The sequence below is a fragment of the Podarcis raffonei genome, chromosome 5 (assembly GCF_027172205.1).
Source record: "Podarcis raffonei isolate rPodRaf1 chromosome 5, rPodRaf1.pri, whole genome shotgun sequence".
In the NCBI taxonomy this organism is placed as follows: Eukaryota; Metazoa; Chordata; class Lepidosauria; order Squamata; family Lacertidae; genus Podarcis; species Podarcis raffonei.
The window spans coordinates 51,981,698-52,000,650 of NC_070606.1; the positions used below are offsets into that span (position 1 = coordinate 51,981,698).

Here is an 18,953-nt window from a genome sequence, read left to right on the forward strand (position 1 = left end):
TAGTTTGAACCTAGACAAAGTGCCCCTAAATGCTGAAATACTATCACTGTAGTTCTGGATATGTTTCTATTGCTCTATCAGTACATAGATGAAAACAGCAGTAGGGATTTTCAAGCCTTGGTTGTATGGCTGCTACTCCTTATGTTATTCCCACCAGGGCAGAAGAGATCTCTATGCAGTTAGAGACAGCCACACCAATTAAAGATGATGTTACTTGTTTAGCAACCCAATTCTGGACTATCTTTCTCCTAAGGAGGCAACTGATTCATTGGACCCAGAGAAAGAAGCGAGGATGTATGCTGTCAAATTCTGTGGCCTCCAAAAAGAGTTAGATACTTCAGGTTACTGAAGGGCTGTATGTATAATCCATTTGGGTGGTCACTCATTTACTGTAGTAGTAAAGGTTAAGGTAAAGGGACCCCTGACCATTAGTTGCAGTCGTGACCGACTCTGGGGTTGCGGCACTCATCTCGCTTTATTGGCCGAGGGAGCCGGCGTACAGCTTCCGGGTCATGTGGCCAGCATGACTAAGTCGCTTCTGGCGAACCAGAGCAGTGCACGTAAACGCGTTTACCTTTCCGCCAGAGTGGTACCTATTTATCTACTTGCACTTTGACGTGCTTTCGAACTGCTAGGTTGGCAGGAGCAGGGACCGAGCAACGGGAGCTCACCCCGTTGCGGGGATTCGAACCGCCGACCTTCTGATCAGCAAGTCCTAGGCTCTGTGGTTTAACCCACAGTGCCACATGCGTCCCAGTAGTAAAGGTTACCACTTGATAATATGGTCTTCACCATATTACCCATAGTATGCTACCCAAGAAAATTGTTCTTTCCTGTGATACCATTTCATCCAACTAAGCTGTTATGCAAGAACTGGGAGTTACCTATTTTAAACATTGACAGTGTGAAATTCACCCAAGCCATCATCTCCTTCTTGTAGGCTACAAGCTTCATAGGCTTATTTTAGACATTTTAAGAAAGTAATTAAAATATTTTCCTTTTTATGAAGTAATCTTAACATTTTCTAATACACAAACACACACACTTTTTCATTTTTTCACCTGTGAATCTGGCACAACAGGGTTCACCAACTTTTGGCTTGAAACTGGAATCATTCTGAGAATTACAGTAATCTGCAAGTCCAGTCATTAGCTTATGGAGTCTCTGCAGATCCACTAAAACATAAAAGAAGTGTAATGTTTTGTATCTTCTACCACTCACCTATCCTGATAAAGTCTATGAGCAAATACATTCTAGCATCTGGAAGCATGCTACTTAAGCTAAATTTCCTTGGATAACATATGAATAATAAAGTAGCGAATTTGCAAACCTAAAGTATTTCCTTTTGTTTTCTTTTTAAATATATGGTAATCAGTACCGCCTTTCTTTCTTCAGTAACTCAAGTTCCCAAATTATAAAACTTTCAACTAGTGCAGGGTTTTTTTTAAGCCCTTGCACATTTCTGGTGCAGATACGTAACAATGGGCCTCTTTAAACTGAAGTTTAACACACCATGGGGTCATAAATAATGGTTTTAGAACAATTCATAAATAAACCATAACTCTCCAAATCTGAACATCATATGGGAAACTGTGGTTAGTTTAAAATTAAGACATAGAAGCTTCTAGTCTTCTTACAGGCACTAAAAATGGAAGGGAATAATGATCATTTGTGACCAAATTTTGTCATGGTCATTTACATAGTGAAAAACATTGTTTTCTATTATGACTGAATGGGGCCCACATAAAGAAAATCTATGTCAACTTACAGCATTCTGTAGTCCTCACCTTTCATTTTTGTGGGTACAGCATAGAATAAACCAGGGTTTGTCACATCTAATACATGAACAGGCACAGTTTCACCAACCGGAAATTCTGTTGTTGTCCACTGTATGCATCCTGCAATATTACACACAAGTGAAAATTATTTGCTAAGCACTTTTATGTGGCTGACCTTGGTTATGAAAATTACCTGCCATTAGTTTCAGGATGGAGTCTACATTACAGAAAACTGGGACCTGATCCCACCTGAGTATGGACACATATGATGCATACTGGTGGAGCCTGAATCCCTGTTCCCCATCACCTGTGCATGCATGCATGCATGCATGCAAATAGCATGAGGAGCCACATGGCACACAGAAGAAGTGGACAGGGTTATGGAAGGCATGCATGAATCTTCCGCTCCCTGCAATCGCCCTTTGCATTACCTGCATGCAAGCAGGACAGAGGAAACAGCTGGGGGAATCCTCCACATAATGGCAAAAATCCAGTGTTGGGCCCAAGGGATGCATTGTTTTGTAAGTTTCCTTTCCCCTCATCAGTTTTCATTTCTTTTTTTATCAGTAATTGTGATCCCAATTATCAGATTGTGATCCTTAGTAGGCATCAATTAAATATCCATATTGCTGAAGATATGACCAAAAAAGGCCACGGAAATAGTAGCAGGGTATATGTACCGACATATATTGCCAGACAATGCATCTTTGCCTTTGAAGATTTACAAAACAGATTATTTATGTGCTAACTGTTCTGACAATTATATGCTGCCACTTATAAAAGATGTGAAGCCAGTGGATGGGCACAGTCAGCACTGGACAGTGCTTTTAAATAAGACATACACAACACTCTCACACACCTTCAATGCATAATTCACATGTGCACACTATACACACTATCTCCCCACTAGCTGATCTGCACCGGAAGTAGTGGGGGAATGGATGTTAATCCCTGCCCCTTGTGTTCTTGATGCCGTGTGGGAACACCAATCTTGTCTGGATCAGAAGCTTTTGAGGAGGAAGTTAAAGGCTCCTCTCAGCACGTGCAATGTGTACATTTCTCCTGCTGCTAAGATGTATGGGAAGAGCTCTCATTTCCCCCATCACCCAGCTGGTGGAAAGGTTGCCATGGTTCCATGGGCTTTGAGAGGCCTCAGAGAGAATGGCCAAGGGCTGCATGCTGCCCTTTGGTTGTCCACCTGTGTTTTACAACGATGTGTGAATTAGACCATAGTTTACAGAAATATATATGTTACATAGCCTGTTGTGAAGGGAACAACTCTACACCGGTAATGAATTTCGTGATGTTTAATTTTGAAATCTATACTGTTATACCTATACCCTATACCTACACAAAACAGACAAACATTATGCAGATTCTTCATTTTTAAAAGTTAGTAACATTACCTTGGGAATCACTGTCTGTCAATTCACCTGGCTGCACATTCAGATCCGACACGATTTCCTTTTTCAAAGCTAAATTATTCTTAATTAAATATTCACTGATCACTATGGGACCACTCTCAGAATTGTCAATAAGCTCTACTTCAGCACCATTTCTCGTTAAAGAAACTACTCTGGCCTGAATTTTCTTCCCAGCTGTGAACGTCTCAATTGTTGTTGCAGCTTCTGCTGTCCATTCCTTATTTATGGGTCTTACACCTGAGGGGAAAAAATATTTAAGCAGCCATTAGGGACTCTTTAGACAACACTCTTGATGTTACTAAGGCTGCAAATCCCTTATCGTTACTAGACAACCTGTATCTCAGTAAAAATGAATAAATTGTACTATAAATGTATTAGAGGATTTTGAAAACCTTAGGGACCTGTTATCATAAATTTAAAATATTTTACATAAATATGTAAAAGATTAACATATGCAAAACTTAGGAATATCCAAGAATAAAGACAGTTTCAGTATTTAGTAATTTCTAATTTAGAACAGTTTCTGGGTCATATTTATCCTACACTACTCTGTTGGTTGTGGCTTAACTGTTTTCTTACTCCTATTCCCTTAGGACAATATAGCCTGAGATACAGGCTTCAAGTGCCTAACAGATTAACATTTTGGATCTTAGATTCAGGAATACACCTTAAACAGAAATATTGTTTAAAACAGTGTAACTTTATATCTTATTTGCAGTTCAAGAGATTTCTACTGAAGTAAGGTAACTGTACCTGACAATGAACATTCAATTGCTTGAAATGGGAGTTTCATAAATGTAGATGTAATCTGTCTGATTTTGTCCAGAGTTACCTCTTCGCAGTTTCCATAATCTACAAACAGAACTTTAAAAGCTTCAAATGAACTGGCTTCTTTCACCAAAGCCCGATACCATCTACCATCACCTAAATTAAAATAAGACAGAGACAAAGATCTTGTAATATCCAATAAGCATACAAATAATTTACTCTCTCATTAAAAACAGTAGTCTGATCTTTTGCTTCATGTCTTACTTGGGCGTAGACAGATACAGCAGATTCATGCTACCCCTATTTCAAAGCGATATCATTTTTAGTCAGATGTTAAAGTTACTCTGTCATATTGCAAGAAAAGTACTAATATCCTATTGAAGGATAATGGATAATAATCAAAAAATAATATACATATCAAGACCTATCTTCAGCCCTGGCAACAGCTTAGTGAGGAGACTCTTCTTTGCCATCAGAAGATGGCAGCTTCCTTCTGCTGTGCCCCAGGAATATTTTTAAGGGAGTAGCTGCTAGGAGAACTGAGAGGGTATTTGTGGCCTTTTGAGTTTAGGCATAAATGCTGGGTGCCTGGGGTGCTGTCTAGGTACAAATAGTATCAGCTTTGGGGCTTCTTTGGGATATTAATAACTGACCTATTGGTAAGTGGTGTGCTTACTTCAATTCTGATACATTTTATAGGAACTGTTAATTCTTAAGAATTATCACATTATGTATTACCATCATTATACTATTGCATTTTTACTGTTTATTTTTTTGCAAACTGTCTTGAGCAGTATTCGTATTAGCATTATTAGCATGGAATGAAATCTACTGTTTCGTAAATCGCGACAATGCAGTTCTTGCTCCATTGCTCTGCTGGATGCCTTTCCTTCTAGGGAATTGGGGTGAAAGGAGCCAAGGCCATGAACTGCATGACATTTCAATTGCTCAGTGTATGTCTAAATGCACTAGGTGTCGGAAGTACTCAGTTGGATACTTTCCACAGCAAACAGAGAAATGTGATTTCTATAAAATATCAATGCAATACAGAAGATTATGAGCAATAAGTAAACTTACTCACCAGAGAAATAAGCACAGCACACATCTCCCTTTGTAACTTTGGAAATGTTTGGGGCTGTTTTCTGGCAGTATGCTGCTAAAGATATATTGAGTTCTTCCAAAGCATTCAAGCCTGCAAAATTAAGATTGAAATTGCAACACTAACCACTGTCAAAAGTTTAATGAGAAAAGTCTAGAGGCCTTCTTTCCAATATATGGCTTAAGTCAGCTAACATCTCAAGCTTTTCTAAAGCAGCTAACATGGAAGAACTCCACCAAGCAATACTGCTGCCACAGAATTGCTACATAACCTTATGATAGGAAGTTTGAATAAGTGTACCAATGATGGTGCTGAGTTTGAAAACAGTTTATAAATACAGTCAAACCTTGGATGTCAAACTTAATCCGATTCAGAAGCCCGTTCAGCTTCTGAAATGTTCGACAACCGAGGCATGGCTTCCAATTGGTTGCAGGAGCTTCCTGCATCCAAGCAGAAGCCGTGTCGGATGTTCAGTTTCCAAAAAATGTTTGAAAACCGGAACACTTAATTCCAGGTTTCCGGCATCCGGAAGCTGAAACATTTCAAAACGGAGCCATTCTGGAACCGAGGTTTTGCTGTATAAAGCTATTGAGCAATAGGACAAAATGTAGCTAGAGTTACTGTTTGCATTCCCCTCCTTTATTGCATTAACCAGGGGGGGGGGGGGCGTGTGTGGAGAGAGAACCAAACAAGATGCATGCAGGAGAGTGACAGAATTATGCCCTCTTAATATTCGCTGTGCAAAATGGAAGAGGTTGCTCCACAAGCTGAATGCTATCTAAGTAAAGTTGTTTGCACAAACAACTATGTGAGTGAAAAAAGCAATGACACACCTGTCAGGTTTCTGAATCATACTTGTTTGAGGACACTGGATAGATATGTAAATGACAGGCTGTGTGTTGGAGCATGTGACTGAGAGAGCTATAGATGGTTGAAATATAAAAATTGATACACAAGGAACAGAACACTTAAAGGGAAAAAAAGAAAGATGTACCGTTATTGTCTAACAATTGGCAATAGAATTGGCTGGGGTTGTATACCACGCAAACAAACACATTTACCACCTGCTTGGCTGTTAATGTGACCCTTGACCAATCAATTTTGTCCAGCTGTTGACCTATAGATAAATATAAAAATAACCATTAGGAGTTATGTTTTTTCAATGTTCATTCTACTGGTGGAAATTCAACAGATCCCCATCAGCAAACGCTAATATATTTCCCCACTTTTAGTTTCAGGGGGAGATTTGGGTAGACGTTGTCTGAGTATTATAGATTAGGTACAACAAATATGTGATTAGTAACAGTGGAGCAGGAAAAAATGAATGCTGTTCCTAAATCTGAGTCTTACTCAGTGTTGTAATATTCACAGTAGATTACTAATACAGGTAAAGTCCTCAAGCTAGTTAGTTTTCACATACTCACCACTCATTTTTTGCAATGTTCCAGTGCTTGTTTCAAGCACTGCTGGGACAGTGGTGGCTTCTTCCACTACACATCCCAACTCTAAAAGGTATTTAGACACATTTATTGTTGGAGTCCTGGATTCATCTGTAAGTTTGACCACAAAAGTTTTGTCCTTCTCATTTATTACTCTTATAGTGAGAACTTTATTTTGCACCAGCTTCTTCATAACAGAAGTTGATTCTGTGGACCAGGTTCCAGACGCTGGCTTTACACCTTGAAATAAGAGATGGGTTTAAAAAATAAAAATAAAAAATTTACTCCTTTACAAGTTAGTTATTTTTCTTTGTAACAGAATTTTCTTTGTAATGATCTAAGTCCATCAGCAATAAAAGTATATTTCTAACATTTTCGATCAGGTAACCAATTATCTGCATACCCCACACATAATTCTCTATTTCATATTCCCAAAACAACAAAATGACACAAAAATGTTCCTTTGTTATCAGAAGAGGCTTTACTAATATCTATGCAGTGTTGACCCAAGAACTTTTGTTGCCTCTGGGGAAGCACCAAATGGCTACTAACGTTTTGCCTTTTCTGCTGCTGTGCCTCCCACAATGTTTGCAAGAAGTGTCAGGCAAGTCTGCTCAGGGAGAACACAGCTCTGGGCCATTGCCTGGCATAGTTAGGACTACCAGGTCAATGACAATCCAAAACCCAATATGAATAAGGTAGGGCTAGAGAATATCACAAAGCTGCCAACTCTAGGAAAAAGAATAATTTGAACTATGTTAAGTATTTCATACTATGAGCCTCAGGCACAGCAAGCTTTTAATGGTAGGCTTTAAATAAAAGGAGTTAATACAGTAATCAATATACAGACAACTTTATTTCCTATCACAACACTTCCAAAGGAATCTCCAATCTGCCTGGTGCAGGTTGCATCATATTGATGCCTAATTGGGATGATTCTGTATCTAAATTCAGAAGCTGTACCTGGTACAAATTTTATGGCACAGCTTCAATTTCCATTTTGTCTCCACAGGTTAATCTCTTTGTTTCCCTCACTAAGTTGCAAAAAAAAATGTGTGTGCTATTCTCTAGATGTATTTAGTCATTCTGTTTCATACCTGCTAAGGTGCACTTTATAGCCTGTACTGGTAACTCCATTAATTTTGGAATGATTGGCCGAAGTTTATTTAATGGAAGGACTTCTATGTTACCATAATCTACATAGCCCACTAGAGCAGTTTTCTCTGAGATGTAGGACAAAACCGATGCACGGTACCACTGTTTGTCTTCTGGAAGATAAAAATACATTTGTCATGTAAAAATTATACGACTAACAACCCCATGCTACATACTGATTTTTACTGCAGCTGCTGTACACAAGTGGTGGCTTTCATTGTGGCAATAGAAATCTGAGCCAATACTAGCCAAACTAGTTCTTCCCTGCACAGCAGTACACGTGCTACTTTAGAAAACATCAGGGGCACAGATTTGCAAAGGTCTCCAGTCTCAAAGGATGTTGCAATTCAGGGCCAATAGGGATCCTACTGCTTCTGTAGAAAGAGCAAAAGTGCCAACGACTATGTAATACTTTTAATGACTTACAAGTCCAAGATCAAGTGAAAAATGCTCTGGTATGCTCTGGTTATATATAAAATGCCAGACTCTGGCCATTAGGTCAACAAAGTGTGAATTAAAAAAACAACAAAAAACTATTGAAGAACTGAGCCTCCAATTTCTGCATATGGGTAAAAATGCTGGAAAGGCCCCAAAACTACCTATGTAAATCAACAGAAAGAACCGAGACCTTATCTTCGATAAATACCTCAATGGTCCTTTAAATTAGTACAGGCTTATCTACACTTGCAAGCTATCCTTTATCTACTCTCCAGTCCTCTTGCTTCTTGACTCGCCTGCTGCCTTTGAAACCGCTGACCATTCACTCCTGCTCAACTCACAATGATCTAGGTCTCCATGATTCTGACTTTAGATGTTTTTCTTCCTACTAGATTGTTCCTTCAGTGGCTCCAAAAAGTGGACACACTTACTCTAGTTTTCCCTTCTGTGCTGGCATTTTTCATGGACCTGTTGTCGTCTCATAGCTGGGCTCTCTCCATGCCAGCCTTCCCCACAATCCCTCCAGATGTTTTGGACTACAACTCCCATGACAATTGTTCAGGGTTGAATGCAGCTGCACTCCAAAATATCTGGAGGGCTCCCGATTTGAGAAGCCTGCCCTATACCACTGCTTTTCAGTCTGCTCAAACATCTGGGGACCCAAGGCTGAAGAATACTGTTCTACATTGCCCCTGGGCAACTTCTTCCAATCCTATAACATTCAGTGCTGATTTCACCCAGCTCTACCATGTACTTTAGACTTTTCTCCCTCTACCCAAATTCACATCTCCAACTGTCTCTTTTGTTATTTCTAATCTGATGTTTTAACACTGCCTAAAACTTAGTGGGTTGGATTCAACTAATGAATCTCACTAGCAGAAGGCAGCATAAGGTCTTCCATTAGTGCAACAGAGCTTTTCGCTCCCACCCAAATTGGCACAGTAGGTTGGTAGGTCTGGAGGATACACAGAACCGCACATAGGAGAAGAGGGAAGATTGTTCCATCAGCAGAAGTATTTCAGCTTGCCAGATGGAACAATCTCTTTTAGCCCTACACTGAATTTCTCCCAGTATGCTGAAAACTAAACTTCTCATATTTCATCCAAAGCTCTTCTTTCCTTGAATACTCTCTTTACCCAACTTGCAACATCCAACCTGCTGAACAGGCACAAAGCCTTCATGTTCAACCGTTTTCCTTCCACATTACTTTGTCTGTTGAAGCCATGTCACTTTACAACATTATGAAGATACAGCCTTTCCTCTCTACCCCTTTGGCAAGCATTCTGGTTCACATTCTAGTAATATCTTTCCTTGACTTCTTCAACCTTCATTTCCGGTCTTCTGTTGTCTCGTCTCTCTCTCAAAAAAAGTGACCTCTTGTTACTCTGACACAGAACATCATTCATCAGAGCTCTACACAGATCTAGCACAAGTTCCTCACCTTTATCTTCAAAGCCCTCCATAGCCTTGTTCCATTATAGCTCTTTTCGTATACCAATATATCCTCACCCACAACTGTTACCCTTCCAGTTCTACCACTCTCAGCTGCCTGAAGACACCTGGCTTCCTCAAATGACTGTCCTTTTCCCCCTGCTGTCCGTTATGCTTGTACCAGCACTCTTACTTCCTAGAAAAACCTCTTCAAAACTTAAGGGAAAGGCTGCAGCTCAGTGGCAAAGAATATAGGTTCAATCCCTGGCATCTCTAGCTACAACTGAAAAAGACTTGTGAAATCCTGAACAACTGCTGTCAGTCACTGAGACAATACTGAGCTAGTAGGACTGATGGTCTAATTTGGCATAAGGCACCTTTTAAGTTCCCATTTTGCCCATAAAGTTCCGCCATGTGGGCTGCAAACTCCTATGACAGGGACTTGTCCTCTTGCATTCTGTAAAGCACCACTCACTAGAGGCATACTTAAGCCCACAGATTTCCATGGGCTTGAGCATGTGAACTCTGTTAGATATAGGCAAACAACAGCGAATCACCATCATCAACAAGTAATATTTACCTGTAAACTGCGCACAACACAAGTCTCCTACTGCTGGGCAGAAATCTGGGGTAGCAGAGATTGTGTTGCAGTGTTCACCCAGGGATACTTGAAGCTCAGTAAGTTTGCCTGACAAAACAGGTATTTATGTGGAAATTGTTAAATAAAAAACCAAAATGTCCCCAAACCACAAGTAAGCAATATAAAAGTGTTGTACTTTCATTTGCCAGCAAATGCTGTCATTTGAATATTGTTGGTTGTTTGGAGGTTACACAGAAAGTCTAGGCATGTTGTGGATTATAAAGTGCAAACTAGAAGCTATAAATTAAGAGTGATGTTAAGTATTAATCTCCCATTTCAATGCAAAAAAACTCAACACCTCACCGCTTCCTGACATTTTTAAAGTTCTGTTACATATTCAAATGCTACTCCTGCATACATGTTTACATTTTAATTTAACTAAAAACAAGGACTTACAGCCATTTCCCATCTGCTGACAAAAGAAATCTCCTGGTGTCTGTATGTGGGCAACCATGCCCAAAAATTTATCTCCTATAGATGGCAAGATAACCTTGCGAGTTTGACAGCCACTATGATCCAGTCCTTTAGGCTCAAGCTTCTTTTCCTGAATAGAAATCTTTTCCACAGTAGAACCTATGAAAAAAGAATCTATTATCAAAACCGGAGTTGCAGGTTTTACTGGTATTAAATAGCAATTTAAGTAAAAAAACTTATCATCCTTAAGAGAATGCAGAATATCATTCATAGACACATTCATCCATCTATAGTAGTAATAAACAAAATGAGACTCGGAAGACTCTCAATAATGCACTACCTCTCATGTGAACTAGGACACCACGAGCACAGCTTGAAGGAGCCACAGAACCACCAGATCCTCTTGAAGCTGTATCTCTGCTCAAAGGCTAAGGACCGAGGAAGCAACCCACAGGTACAGCTTTACATTAAATTTTATCCCATTTGGAGCTATTACTAGAAAGGCAAGCTCAATATAGCACAAATAGAGCCAACTCCCTTTCCTCCAGTGCCCATTAGGATGACCTCTAGTGTGAAGCACTGCATCTTCCATATCCTCAAGTGTTACAGTCCAAGATTCTGGCAACTCAACCCTCCAAATTAAAGCAAAAACAGCCCTTTGGACCTGGATAACCCAGCTGTAATGCACCTGTAAACTTATGACTACACTCCAAAGCCTCATAAAGATGACACACATTTTGCACCAATAAGAATAAACCTATTTTAGTATCTTTAGCAAGTGCATGCTTAAAGGTGCCTTGCTTTCATAAAGATATTAATCAAGATGAATTAAATAAAACGATAAGGACTCACCAGTAACTGAGTTTTCCTTGTTGCTACTCCTACTCTTTGAATTTAAACAGCATCCAATTTCCAAGAGTATTTCATGTAAGTGTTTACCTGAAACATACACATTTGTTAATATCCATTCAAAAACAAATCACTGCCAACTGAAGTACATCAGATCTACCAAATTTATCTCTAAATTTCTAAATCTCTATTTACTACTGTAAATAGGCCTACTACACATACAGTATTACAGATAAATTGATGGAATGACAGCTTCACAAAGACTAGTAAAAAGGAATCTGCCATGCACACAAACATTCTGCCAAAAAGCCAGAGTCCACTACACTCATCTCTTGTAAATTATGCCAAGTCAATATGAGCAGCTACTTCTCAAAACAGTTTTGTCTCCAATGCTTTGGTTCTGGGCACTGACATATTACCCAGGGGTTTGGTCAAACAGGAAAAAAATAAAGCACTCCAAACTTATGAATCTGTTTCCAAGTCTGGCCACTAGCTCATTTAACCCAATACTGACTGACTAACAGCACCTCTCCAAGTTATATACAGGGTCAGATGCACTTCAATTTTATTTACTTATACTTGTATCCCACTTTATAGTCCCAATAGGTCCTCAAAGTAGCTTACAAAAAAATCTGCACATATAAACAGAAACATGGTGCCAGGCTTTTCAGGCAGCACTTTTTTGGTACTATTTCTTGGTACTGCCTGGTGTCACCAGGCCCACCGAGGATCTGAGGCAAGCATGACTGAGCAATTAGTTATTGGTCAGTCCATGACTGAACCAAGTCTTCTCTGATATGTAGGGAATGACATACAATCACTGTGCAATGACTCATCCACCCCAAGATGTGTTTTTATCACAATTGAAGTATCCGGTGAGCATCCTTCTAGTTAACCATCACTGCTTAATTAACAATTCATTCAACAAAGAATATTACTGTTAATGAAACTTACCAGAATCTGCCAATACAACATCTACAGCAAAATAGGGCATCTCATCCACCAAAACATCAACAACAGTGAATGAGCAGCACTTTCCTATAAGAAATGGAGCAATAGCTTTGCTGCAGTTTGCATTCCATTTTTCTTCATTTGGGAGGACATTAGCAACACAACATTTAATGGCCTGAAAGCAAAGCAAAAACAAAACACACTGTAAGGATGTCTGGCTTACTGCTGGTCTTTATGGCCATGTGTGCTCATGTCCTTCAAACATATGCATGTTGGCCATTTAAGATTTTCGTTTGCGTCTTAATCAAGATGCCAGTTTTGGAGTCTCTAGTAGTTAGTAATAACAACATTCTGGCGTATTATTTGTCTCAACACACTTTAGCATTTGCATACACAGGTCTGTATTCTTGACACTCTAAATATCTGTGGTAAAGGTGCATTGTGTAAACTTATACTTACACAGGGTGGAATGTGCGCAATATCTTGGTGCAATCGTTTAATTCTATTTAGTGGTAAATTCTCTCCATTTCCATAATCAATATATAAAACCAGAGCACTCTTCTTAAGGATATCCACCTCTTTTATAAGCACTCTGTACCAGGTCTGAACATGAACAAGTTATTTTACATTATGATTTATTATTCTTTTTTAAGAAGAAAAATGATTTTTCTTCAACTTAACAGTTGAACAACTACAATGGCAATTTTAATACCAGATCCTTCAATACATTTTTGTGCTTTTAAGCTAGTATCAGATGTAATTTAGAAAACAGAATAATACACTGGACTTACTATGATTAGTTCATTTTCTGCAGGGAATGGAGACGACTGTAATTGTGCTGAACTGAAAATGTTCAGTTTAACCGAGATACTAGTTAGTCAAACAATTCTACCATGAGCTGCTAATTCATTAATACTTGATTTATTACAGTTCACATCTTACTAGTAATCCAAAACACAGGTGTTTTTATCTTACTGCTACAGAATTACAGATTTAGCCTACATTTGCACTAGGTTATCACAGCTGTGTGTGTGAAGTTAGGGTTGCCACAAGTCTAGAATTTTCCGGACACAGTTGGCATTCAGCTCTCAATAGCAGAGTCTGGGCAGAAATCAATGAAATGTCTGGGGAAATCCAAACATACGGGACACCCATGTTGGCATTGTAGATTTTGGCAAATTTCATAAAAAATACCTTTAAAAACTCTTTTTTGAGATTTTGGGGGAAAAAGCTCAACAACATTTATGTCCAGATTTTCACTTTTTGAAATATGGCAACCATGTCAATAGTGCAGACTATTATATCTTCAGATGATACAACAATTAGAACTGCACAAGCAGAGATGGGAAACACAATGGTTGCAGCACATCCCAAATATTTATTGTCCACTCCCTAGTCACCTAAACTGATCCAACTCTCACGTGTGTGTAGTTTTTATCTTTCTATAATGCTGCCTCACAAATGCTAGTTTTAACCCAAGCCAAAATATTTATCATGTCTTCAGATTCCAACAGCCCCTCTGCCCCAAACACCTACTGTGTACATTTATTTTCCAACAGTTACTAGCAGTTACCCACAGGCAGACGGTTGATGGACTCAAAGTAAAGCTCACAGAAGTACAGATTTGTCAAAAGTATTGTTTTCACAGCATATCCTAGGGTGCCACAGAATTTTTAAAAATTAAATCCCACCCCAAGGGTTTCCTATAATTCTGTTCAGAGCTTTTTCATCTACCTTTGCATGTATAGATTTTCTGAGGTTTTTGAGATTACTGAGAGGGTTTTACCAGTTTATTTCCTTTTATTGTTCTAAATATTAGTACTAGTGACATCACAGAAAAAACACCCATTATTTTGTGTTTGTTGTGAACTGTCATACTTAACAGATAACAACCAAGAGGAAGATTTTAAAAAACAGCCCTTGGCTTCATCCCTCTAAAGTTAAAAGGACCCCTGACCATTAGGTCCAGTCGTGAACGACTCTGGGGTTGTGGTGCTCATCTCACTTTACTGGCCGAGGGAGCCGGCATACAGCTTCCGGGTCATGTGGCCAGCATGACTAAGCAACTACTGGCAAATCAGAGCAGCGCAAGGAAATGCTGTTTACCTTCCCGCTGGAGCCTATTTATCTACTTGCACTTTGATGTGCTTTCGAACTGCTAGGTGGGCAGGAGCTGGGACCGAGCAACGGGAGCTCACCCCATCGCAGGGGTTTGAACCACCGACCTTCTGATCGGCAAGCCCTAGGCTCTGTGGTTTAACCCACAGTGCCACCCGCGTCCCTTCATCCCTCTACTTGTACTTTATTGTATGCCTGTGGGAGTGTCATTTGAAGCTACTGAACAATCCTACAGCATTTAAACTGTACTTTTATTACCATTTTAGTTTAGTTTGTGATATTTAAAAACATTTGACCTATGTGACAGATCTCAGGTGACATAACCCATTATAAAATTTAAAATGTTACTTCAGAAAAACCATCTTGCCCTGATGAAAATTCCCAGGCATAATTTATTCAAGTGCCCCAACAACTTTCATCACCTTTATCTAGCAAAGGAAAATCTGGAGCAAATAACTGGCATAGAATTATATTGCCAACCACCTCTCACTTTGGCAGTTATACAGCGCTGCTCACTTCAGTTACACATACACAAACAAGACTTAAGTACATATCTCAATTTATACTTTCTATAAATCAACAATGATAAGTTGCTGGCTGCAGGTTCTCTTGGACAGCCAACCACAAACCAACTGGTCCTTGAGTCCATTTGATGATTAAGTTACCTGATCCAGGGTATATTGTCCAACACTGACTTCACCTTTGGCAGGAATATATTCACCTTGGTTAATTCCATTGTAATCTTTCAATTTCACACTAAGCTTATTAATATTACTTAGAACTTCTGGAGATTTGACTTGAATGTAGAATTCACTTGGATTATTGAACTGTGTTACTGTTCCCTAAATAGAAAGAAAGCCATATAGCAATAAGATTGTCTACAATGCTACATGTCATCAGTCAGCATCACTGCCGGTTACCTGCTGGTGGCTAGGCTGGGTGGGTGCAGACAATGATTTGTCCTGACTGCAGCTACCAGGTGTGGGGCAGGTAAAACTGGGATCAGCTCCCAGGAATTCCCTAGAACAGTTAGCGGAGCAGTTTTGATCCTACTGGCTTACATAGTTCAAAGGGGATAGCTCTCTGCACCCATCCGCTTTGGTACTGAAAACTTCCTTTTGATCAGATGGTTGCTGATGACAGCCTCTTTTAAGTAGTCACCAGGCATTGCAGTGATGTCAGGTGATTGACAGGTGGTTGTTGCCTTCCTTCTGTCAAAGCCGGACTGCAGAAAGAAAGGGTCCCACCTGCCGGGTCAAGTTCCCCACTCTTAATTTAGGTTATATAGGGAAGAAAATGAAAGCATTCGCTTTCTAATCAGAAAACTTCAGCAATCAAAACAATAAACAAGTCTGTGTTATTTAAGCAATATACCGTATTTTTCGCACCAAAGGACGCACCGGACAATAGGACGCACCTTTTTTAGAGGGGGGTGAACAAGAAAAAAAAAATTCTCCCCCTCTCTGCCCAGCGCCCCTTCAGCGAAGCGGCAGGAGGCGCTGCGCAGAGAGGGGGAGAATTTTCCCCCTCTTGTTTTCCCCCTCTAAAACAAGGTGCCGTTTAAGGTGCGTTCAGTCGCCTTCAGGCGGCTACCTTGGAAGCCTGGAGAGCGAGAGGGGTCGGTGCGCACCGACCCCTCTCACTCTGCAGGCTTCAGGTTCCTTTCGACCTGCTCTTTGGGGCTGGCAGGGGGAAGCCCACCACCAGCCCCAAAGAGCAGGTCGGGGAGCAGCGCAAAGGCGCGCAGCAGAGAGGCTGCTGCCATAGCCGCGTGTCACCTCTCCAGCCGGGAGAGGGTCGCGGGGCTATGGCTTCTTTAGCCCCGCGCGCGCGCTCTCCTGGCTGGAGAGATGGCGCGCGGCTATAGAGGCTCCTGCTAAAGAAGCCCTGCTTACCCTCTCTCAGCTGGAGAGGTGACACGCAGCTATTGCAGCAGCCTCTATAGCCGCGCGCCATCTCTCCAGCCGGGAGAGCGCGCGGGGGGCTAAAGAAGTCCCCCGCGACCCTCTCCCAGCTGGAGAGGTGACACGCGGCTATGGCAGCAGCCTCTATAGCTGCGCGCCATCTCTCCGGCCAGGAGAGTGCGCGCAGGGCTAAAGAAGCCCCCCGCGACCCTCTCCCAGCTGGAGAGGTGACACACGGCTATGGCAGGAGCCTCTACAGCCGCGCGCCATCTCTCCGGCTGGGAGAAGGCGCGCAGGGCTAAAGAAGCCCCCCGCGACCCTCTCCCAGCTGGAGAGGTGACACACGGCTATGGCAGGAGCCTCTATAGCCGCGCGCCATTTCTCCAGCCGGGAGAGCGCGCGCGGGGCTTCTTTTGCCCATGACCCTCTTCCGGCTGGAGAGATGGCGCGCGGCTATAGAGGCTCCTGCCATAGCCGCGCGTCACCTCTCCAGCCGGCAGAGGGCCGCGGGGCTATGCTGTCTTCGCTCCATAGGACGCACACACATTTCCCCTTCATTTTTGAAGGCGAAAAAGTGCGTCCTATGGTGCGAAAAATACGGTATTCTCTCTCTCTCTCTCTCCCACACGCACTTTTTAAAGTTAAAAAAAGGTTTGCTCTTTGTTGTTTGCCACCTTGTGGTGGAGGGTGGGCAGGATAAAGAGTGCTAAATACACACAAAACAAAACAACGGGTTGGAAGCAGAACTTACCATTATTTTCATATTTTTCTTCAGCTCCAGTGTAGTCAGATCAGAATACATAGTTTTCTTGCCCTGCTCTTCTGTTTTGCTGGTATTCATAGATAAATTTTCCTATTGTAAACAAATTATTTTGCTTGCTTACTAAGCAGAATATGTAACTACTGTATTAACCTGTTTCAGTGATCTAAAATACTTAAATCATTTAAAGAAGAAGAAGGTGAGTTAATGAAAGGAAGTTAATGGAACTAATGATTCCTGTTCACTCCTTCCCCCCTTGCAATGAATCTCCAGAAGATGGAGAACCCTTCTGAGTATTAGATCGCATGTAGAGTTCTATCAGAGCCAGGCAGACTTCAGCTGAATTTCAGGAAGTTCCACTTTACATCAATCAGCTCTCCATGATATAGTCCCCTAAATAAATTTTCAAGGAGTGGCCCCACTGCTACTGAAACCCCACTGGCAAGAGAAGTTTGGACTGCAGTGTAAGAAGGATCAAAGTCAAGGGTAATATTGAAGACTATGGTAGAAATATTAAAGTCATTACGTGTCTTGATGGTCATGTCGCCCACACAGTCTTTTTACGGAACAGAATAAATGGTATTTTGAGATACCATAAATGTAGTAGTATTCACTAGTTACAAGAGGCAACAGCTTCAGCAAGAACAGCAGAATACACTTACTGTCATTTTAAAATGACAAGAAATTGAGAGGCTGTTCAGAAAACAATAAGGAGTTTACATAAAGTGGGAAAGAAAGGAATTTATCATGTATAAATTCGTATCGATAGAGTAAAGGCAGTGAGAGTTGAAGCTAAAGCAGAAAAGACAACCGAGAAAATGCTTGCAATTAGGCACTCGTTAACTGGCTAGCCATCATGTAGTTAAAATTCATTCCCTGCACACTTCCATAGGACACAGTGCCTATTCACTGTAGCCACAGCATTTTGCTATGTGCAGTAACTGCTATATTCATAAAGGTGTGGGCTGTTCCAATTTTCTCTACAAGTAGGGAAGGTATCACAAGAATGGGTGGAGAAGTGACCAGCTCCCAAATGTACTGCTGAGCAAAATATACCGTATTTTTCGTCCCATAGGACGCTCCGTCCTATAGGACACACCTACTTTTTTGGGGGGGGGATAAAGGAAATTTTTTTTCCCTTTATTTCCCCCCCCCCAGACCAGGTCGGGAAACAGTGGGATGGAGGCGCTGCACCTCCCCACTGTCCCCCGAGCTTGTGGGGCTGGCCGATGTCTGCCCGGCACGAGGGGCGCTCTGCTTCAGGGCACCCCACGCGCTGGGCGGCAGGCTGAGGACACCTCTGCGAAGCACGGGGCGTCCTCTGGAGGGCACCCCGTGCTCCGCGCTGCAGACTGCCACCCGCAAGCCTTGCACTCCCGGGGGGAGTTCCCCCCCGGTGCGCAAGGCTTGCCGACACCTGCGCGAAGCACGGGGCGTCCTCCGAAGGGCACCCCGTGCTCTGCGCTGCAGGCTGCCGCCCGCAAGCCTTGCGCTCCTAGGGGGAGTTCCCCTGGGCACGCAAGGCTTGCGGACACCTGCACGAAGCACGGGGCGTCCTCCGAAGGGCGCCCCGTGCTCCGCGCTGCAGGCTGCCGCCGGCAAGCCTTGCTGACACCTGTGCAAAGCACGGGGCGTCCTCCGAAGGGCACCCCGTGCTCCGCGCTGCAGGCTGCTGCCCGCAAGCCTTGCGTGCCAGGGGGAGTTCCCCCCGGTGCGCAAGCCTTGCCGACACCTGCACGACACCTTGTCGCCTGCAAGCCTTGCGCGCCCGGGGGAACGCCCCCC

General features: G+C 41.9%; 1 protein-coding gene across 4 annotated transcripts in view; it reads right to left on the minus strand.

Moving 5' to 3' along the window:
• TDRD1 (tudor domain containing 1) overlaps positions 1-18,953 on the minus strand; it is a 31,118-nt gene that overhangs the window by 4,020 nt on the left and 8,145 nt on the right. For 3 of the 4 annotated variants that reach the window (XM_053389137.1, XM_053389136.1, XM_053389138.1), the window contains exons 8-22: positions 17,160-17,261; positions 15,170-15,346; positions 12,846-12,989; positions 12,390-12,561; positions 11,439-11,525; positions 10,569-10,745; positions 10,113-10,220; positions 7,606-7,776; positions 6,494-6,748; positions 6,064-6,186; positions 5,052-5,162; positions 3,956-4,126; positions 3,185-3,439; positions 1,788-1,898; positions 1,062-1,175 (exon numbers count right to left, since the gene is read on the minus strand). In XM_053389137.1, the coding sequence (XP_053245112.1) occupies positions 1,062-1,175; positions 1,788-1,898; positions 3,185-3,439; positions 3,956-4,126; positions 5,052-5,162; positions 6,064-6,186; positions 6,494-6,748; positions 7,606-7,776; positions 10,113-10,220; positions 10,569-10,745; positions 11,439-11,525; positions 12,390-12,561; positions 12,846-12,989; positions 15,170-15,346; positions 17,160-17,261 (2,278 nt within the window). The remainder of the gene's footprint in view (positions 1-1,061; positions 1,176-1,787; positions 1,899-3,184; positions 3,440-3,955; positions 4,127-5,051; positions 5,163-6,063; positions 6,187-6,493; positions 6,749-7,605; positions 7,777-10,112; positions 10,221-10,568; positions 10,746-11,438; positions 11,526-12,389; positions 12,562-12,845; positions 12,990-15,169; positions 15,347-17,159; positions 17,262-18,953) is intronic. The other variant, XM_053389139.1, reaches the window with a different exon arrangement.